The 6,703-nt window shown below is 41.8% G+C and overlaps 1 protein-coding gene across 1 annotated transcript; it reads right to left on the bottom strand.

The window, feature by feature from the left end:
• Positions 1-1,733: 1,733 nt before the first annotated feature.
• LOC311346227 (nucleoside diphosphate kinase B-like) lies at positions 1,734-6,646 on the bottom strand. The gene is made up of 5 exons (XM_084470009.1): positions 6,510-6,646; positions 3,696-3,816; positions 2,564-2,665; positions 2,240-2,352; positions 1,734-2,051 (listed from the first exon to the last, which is right to left on the bottom strand). The coding sequence occupies exons 2-5, from the start codon at positions 3,810-3,812 to the stop codon at positions 1,934-1,936; spliced, it is 450 nt and encodes a 149-aa protein (XP_084326135.1). The 5' UTR covers positions 3,813-3,816; positions 6,510-6,646; the 3' UTR covers positions 1,734-1,933.
• Between the last annotated feature and the right edge of the window lie 57 nt (positions 6,647-6,703).

Genomic DNA, 6,703 nt, shown 5'->3' with positions numbered 1-6,703 from the left:
CCATCCGTCAGCTATTGCTGAAATGCGCTGTGAGAACAACTGTATGATCCTATTTCGATTTTAGACCGTTCCTGGCTCATTTCTGACCAATCAGGGCTCATTTCTGACCAATCAGGGCATCTCCTCCCCTCTTTACACTCTTAACTCTCTTATCTTACCTAAAGCACCTTTACTATTTCAGTATTAACAGGCAAGATCAAATTTGGTTGAACTGTCGCTTTGGGTCCCAGTCAAAAGGTTTTAAGAACATTGTGCCTACACTGTATTTGTCTATTCAGATCACAATGTCAGTGCTGTGAAAATAAAATGTACTTATCTTCAAAAAACATGTTTAGAGTATGTATATCTCTATATATCTATAGATATATAGATATATATATACAACAATACAATATATGTTGACGGTCACTTTCATGAACCATTTTTATTAAATTGTAACATTTGGGGCAGCATGATTGTGAATTAAGTGTTCCATTTTGGTGTTAAAAAAATGGAACCTTAGGATTTTCTACAGAATAAACAAGGTATAACAGTGTTTGTTTTTCATTTGTTGTTTTTTTGTTGTTTCATTGAAAGCATTGCACGTTAACAACAACACAGTCTCCCTCTTATTGAAATTCCCTTGCGATTCAAAACCTAACAAATATAAACACACACAAACTTATTATATTTATCTATTTATATTTATAGATAGATATATCAAATGAACAATCGATTTAATGAATGGTCCAATTTAAAAGAGTGGCCTACCATTAGTATTGACATCCTTGTTACAATTTAAATCCGGATCTGACCTGACTTCACCCTCATGTAATACGTCTATTGAATGCTAAAAGGCAACATACTAGAAACTGACATTCGTCTTCATTTTCAGAATTATAATTGTCTGTGTGAACATGGATTACATTTGAAGACAATGGCTTCTAATATTAGAGGTCAGAGGGGTGCCCCCTCAGAATGGGTGCCCCCTCTGACCTCTGTCTAATATTAGAAGCCATTCTTCTGGCTTGGAGCTGGCATCAGGCTGCAGTGTGGCCCAATATATTTATCACCCTCTCAACTTTCCCTCTGGATCTATAGTTACTGCCTGGCAATGCATTCAGTGCAAGACACTCAGGAAAGATAGTGTATGGGTCGGAGTGTATTGCTATCGGGTACTGCAAGCAGAAAGGTGCCCAGGCAGCCCAGCGCCCTTCCACCTCCTCCATGACCTATAACTGTAAGTCACTTTGGATAAAACATGCTTCCGATAAATGAAAGAAAGAAAGGTGCCTTCCCCTTTGCTAGTGCAAACCCTCAGAGAATCCCAGAGATTAGGAGATGAAGGAAATATGGTTCCAAGGGAATTTTTACAAGGCCAGTTTGTATGGTGAGCATCACCCACATTGCATGTGGTAAACAAGTCGTTGAAGCTTAACAGCATCATGTACCAAGGATACCATGCTTCCCTGCCAGTATTTATACCATTAACATATCAAAATATGAATGAATATTGATCTAATCTATCATTTGGTGAAATCGTAGACCCTACACAAGGGCTAAGACACACTTATCCTTGCAGTAATGCTCTTTGATTGGTTGGGAGACCTTTTAAAAAATGAAAATAAGTAAAAATAAATATCTTTCAAATATAAAAATGTGTGTAACCTTGTTTGTTGTTATCATTATTATTATCATTCATTGTTGAATCGAGCAATGTCAAATCCTTGTTAAACAAAGCACAAATACACCAATACTCTCCACAAACCTTTATTGACAATATTTTACTGATGCCAAAAGGGCCCAGTGAAGTCCAGATGAGTATATTGAATGTGGTTGGGTCGGGATGGGTTCAGTAAGGTCGGGTCGGGGTAGGTGGGGTGTTGGGTTGTGAAGTGGGTGAGGGAGTTGGGGCCGGGTGTGGTTACATAGGGTCAGGATCTGGTGGTTGTCTTTACTCGTACAGCTGGGCATGGGTGCAAGGGGTGTATGTGACAAACTCCTCATCCTTGAACCACAGGCCAATCTCCATCTTGGCATTCTCGAGGGTGTCACTGCCGTGGATGATGTTCCTGTAAGAGAGACCGCAGGCAGGGTGGTGAGGCTCAACACACACACACACACAGTAGAGGACGTGTTTTGGGGTACTTGTGAGGACCTGGGTGCTTTGTACAGGACCTTATTGGTAAAGGAAAATGGGAATGTGTGTGTGTGTGTGTGTGTGTGTGTGTTTGTGTGTGTGCTTGTGTTGTTACCCCACCTGCCAATGTTGATGCAGAAGTCTCCGCGGATGCTGCCGGGCTTGGAGTCAGCGGGGTTGGTCTCACCCAGCATCATCCTGCCCATCTTCACAATGCCAATGCCTTCCCAGACCTGAAGACGCAGTGCCAGAGGGAAACGTTAACTTTTCCGCTGTCACGCTTTTATTTTGACAGAGCTCAATAACTTGAACGTTTTTATTTCAAAATATTTTCTTTTAACTCCTTCATCTTGATCGTCTTCTGTTATTTTATAACACTTTTATTTTGATAGAGCTCCTTTGTTTGAATTATTTTTATGTTGTGGAGAATTGAATGAGTCGTACCATGGCGAACACGGGTCCGGAGGACATGTACTTGCACAGTCCGGCGTAGAAGGGCATGTCCTTCAGGTCCAGGTAGTGCTTCTTCATGTGGTCCTCGGAAGGCTATGCACACAGGCACACACGCACACACACACAAATACACAAACACACACCAGTTATTTATTTCACTCTATAAACCAGTCAGTTAATCTGCCTTCTTAAACAGCCATGTGACATAAAAATAACCATGAGAGAGTGAACCAACTGTGGCTTCCACACTCCTGATCCCACTACGACAGAGGGCAGATAATGTGTGTGTGTGTGTGTGTGTGTGTGTGTGTGTGTGTGTGTGTGTGTGGATGACTAGAGGCATGCCAAGCAAAGGAATTCTTGGCCCATTGAGCAGCTGTCATCTCTTTTACCATGCCTTCATATCTGGGCTGCCTTGGCTGTGTGTGTAAGACATGTATGTGTGTGTGTGTGTGTGTGTGTGTGTGTATCTGAATGTGTGGCATCCATGCTGTCATTGTTCTTGTGAGCTAATCATGTGTGCAACACAAGCTCATTGAGTCTGGCGCATGTGTCTGTGTTTCTGTATGTGCTGCACAATCCAGTCCATACATAGACATGATAGACAGGTGGCTTGCATTTTTTTTTTAATTCTGCAGCCATCATGTCTCTGCTATATCTCGGCAAAAAATTGGAGTAATCGGACCGAGAAATAACTTATGCAGGGCATTCGTGTCGCAGTTTGTCACAGTACCTTGGTTACCAGTTTTTGATTTCAGTATCCGTTACTCAAATGTGGCTAGCTAAATTACAGACGTGTAGGAGGAAGCTTTAAAATAAAACTGTAAACCACTGGTCTATCTTGGGAGACTAATCCACACACCAAACATTTGTTTTAACCTCTTAACTCCCACCCACGTTTTTGAGAATTTCCGTCCAAAGGGAATGTCTAAATGTATCTGTTCACTACTCAGTACCTGTGATGACCACATACATGACAGTGCTATCATTGGAAATGCTATACATTGTTCTTCATCTGGATATTCGAATAAATCCATATGCTGGTCACATTTAAATTATCAATAGATAACACAAATGGGGGATCATTCAGGACAACGCCTCTGGTTTCTGTCGCCGTGGTTACCTGAAGGAACTTGGCTGCGACCAGTCTGAAGCCCTTCTGCTCGAAGCGCTTCATGACTTCACCGCAGAGACCTCTCTGCACACCATCGGGCTTCAGGGCAACAAATGTACGCTCCATGATACTGGGGAATAGAGAGAGAACACGTCAGTCTGTTGTCTGAGTCTATCTTGACATTCATCAAAGGAACTTTTCTCTTGTTTTTGTTGTTTATGTTTTAGAACATGTTCGATGTGTCTGAAAATGTGCGCATGCATGTGTGTGTGTGTGTGTGTGTGTGTGTGTGTATTTGTGTTAGTGTGTGTGTGTGTGTGTGGGGGGGGGGGTGTGGGGGTGTATGTGTGGGTGTCTGTCTGTGTGTACGTGTGCGTACGTGTATGTGTGTGTGTGTGTGTGTGCGTGCGTACATGCTTGTGCATGGGTGTAACTTCATGAGTGTCATCTGTCTATGCCTGTTAATGCAATGTCACCTCTCTCTGCCGGGCTAGCTGGGGTCTAACAGGTGCAGTGCAGCAGACTTAGAGACAGCAGCACGGAACGCAAGAAGAAAATGTGCTATTCTTAGACCTGTCCTCCCAGCCTTGGCTCAGCTTTGTGGTGGAAGGCATCTCAATGGACCATTAGGCTGGAGAGGAGTGGCGTCTATGCCAAGGCTAAATGTTTTCCAAGACCCCCCCTTATGGTGTGGCTTTACACCCTCTCTCGGGTTTCTGCTTGCCTAACAGCTTTAATATTAGCCTTTGTTTAGAAGTCGATCCCTCTCTTGTGATCTAACAGATATTGTACTGAACCGCTGACACCGTCGCACGCTCTGCTTTGCCAATCAGCCAAGCTCTTTAGAAGTTCCCACCCGCCATTTGTCCTTTCTTTCTTTCTTTCCTAATTATCCAATACAGCACATTTGAAATTCTGCACTTTTTCTGATTTGAACTGGATTTGAACTTGAATATTTTTAGTTTGAACCCCTTCAAGTCCAAACCACTTCCACACTCGAGACTTAGGAACTTGAAGCCTCTCAGGACTAGACATGTTACTTCAGCAACTTTAATTGCGATATATGGTATCTAACTATTACTAACTATTAGTTATGTAAACTGGGGGGAGTACTTTGCTTACAGCCCAGAACTAGAAGCTATCCGTTTACGGGGATTTGTTAACGACTGGAGCCTAGCCCGGTTTAACTTCAGATGAAGCTTTTATTATAGACCGCCTGCTGGTTAGATTGCTAATGAGGGAAGGTAGATGTGAGGCTGATACGCCTCGGTGGACCAAGAACATATTTAAAGGAGGAAATCGGCCTGGGAGAGATGAAAGGTCGGTATGTTTGTGTCCCACTGCTGCTCTATCAGTAGCCTTTTGCAACATAACTAAAGCTGGCCTCAGCATAAACTGATCGTCATTTGAAATAAATAGTCTGAGTTCACCTAGGTTAGGTTGAAATGAATATGAGTTGGGCTAGAAGGTTAGGTTGAAGTGAATATGAGTTTGGCTAGCAGGTTAGATGGAAATGAATAGGAATTGGGCTAACAGGTTAGGTTGAAATGAATAGGAGTATGGCTAGCAGGCTAGGTTGAAATTAATAGGAGTATGGCTAGCAGGTTAGTTTGAAATGGATTGGAGTTTTGTGAGTATGTTCCGTTGAAATTATTGTAAATTTGCCTTGCAGTTTAGAATGAAATGGTTTGGAGGAAGTTGCTCTGGGTGGTCTAAGTTGATAGTGGAAGGGAAGCAGGCAGGATTGGTTCATAAGTGATGTTGTTGCAGTACCATTGCATGCATTACTTTGGTTTGAATTTGGTCGTGTGGCAAATTATTTCAGTTGATTTTCTCTATTTTCTCCATCCGTCATAATCAATTAAATACCACACTAATTAAGATCCTAATTTTGATTAGCATAAGCGTTATTGTACAGCCTTTTTGTCTTTTCCATTACATTTCTACCTAGAAATTATAACTGTACGATAAGCAGCCAATTTCTCATGGCAGATATCAGCCACGGAGATTAGCCAAGCAAAAGCAAAGCTGACAAATTGTAACAAGCACGAACAATTAGGGATAATCTCTGCACATCCCTTGTTCCCTTTTTTCCTAGTTGTGCAGTTGCGCTTGCAGGGAACAGCTGTTGCCAGCACATGGCACTAGACTCGTATTACGTTGCATGCTCTAGATGTGTGCCTTCAGGTGTTACAACTTTTGCAATATAAAAGTTCAGGCGTGCATGCATTTAGGATTAGAAATAACCCTAAATAAATATAAATGTATAAATTTAGTTTTTTTGTTGTTGGTCTGAGGAGCTAGAGTGAGGAGTGTAAAGGTTTTTTTTCCCCTCCAGATTCGTCTGACTTGGTTATAACATCTTTTGTTATAGTCAAGTTCCTAAGTTCCTAAGTCTTGGTTATAACATATTTTGTTATAACCAAGTCAGATGTTAACGTCAGGCAATTACAGACAAATTAAGACTAAACCTGTTCTACATTTTTTACAGTTCATTCGTTTTGCGGAAAACGCAATGTTCAACACCTGTCTCAGTTCCTGCGCACCCATCACTGTAAGAACATGCACACATATTCATTGAATTAAAACCCTAAAGCTAAATATTAATGATCTTTGCTTACTTCTGTCAACCTCTACTGTTTCTCAATAGCAATTGCAAACAGCAAAATACTGCTTCGTGCAAAGTCATTGGTTAATGACTCGTTTAACAAAAAAAAAAAGGATTCTTGTCCTTTCAGTCAGTTATTAAAATGAATGAAAATAAATGTAACGATGTTATTTTTCTACCATTACCAAACCATTCCAGTGTGTCGTCATAGCTACCTTTTTATCGGGAGTTCACAAGAACTTAGGAAGATACAACTGGAGACTGCTCGTGGCGTGGATACGATAACCGAGGCCGAGCAAACGGAGCGCGCGTTATTTAAAGGATTCGCTGGAACGGAGGGGAGGAGAGGGGGGCGTGGTCCCGGGGGCTTGGTTGGACTGACCGGTCCATCCTTGTCTGTACTGCTTAC

This window comes from Micromesistius poutassou (assembly GCF_964030765.1).
Source record: "Micromesistius poutassou genome assembly, chromosome: 1".
Classification (NCBI taxonomy): Eukaryota; Metazoa; Chordata; class Actinopteri; order Gadiformes; family Gadidae; genus Micromesistius; species Micromesistius poutassou.
This window is presented reverse-complemented; position numbering and strand designations above follow the sequence as displayed.

Bases quoted from the DNA above. Each gene is read 5' to 3' on its own strand.
- LOC311346227 (XM_084470009.1), bottom strand. From the start codon at position 3,812: ATGGAGCGTACATTTGTTGCCCTGAAGCCCGATGGTGTGCAGAGAGGT. The intron at 2,353-2,563 runs GTACGACTCATT...CTGCGTCTTCAG, and splicing joins CCGGACCCGTGTTCGCCATG to GTCTGGGAAGGCATTGGCAT. The intron at 2,052-2,239 runs GTGGGGTAACAA...TCTCTCTTACAG, and splicing joins TTCTGCATCAACATTGGCAG to GAACATCATCCACGGCAGTG.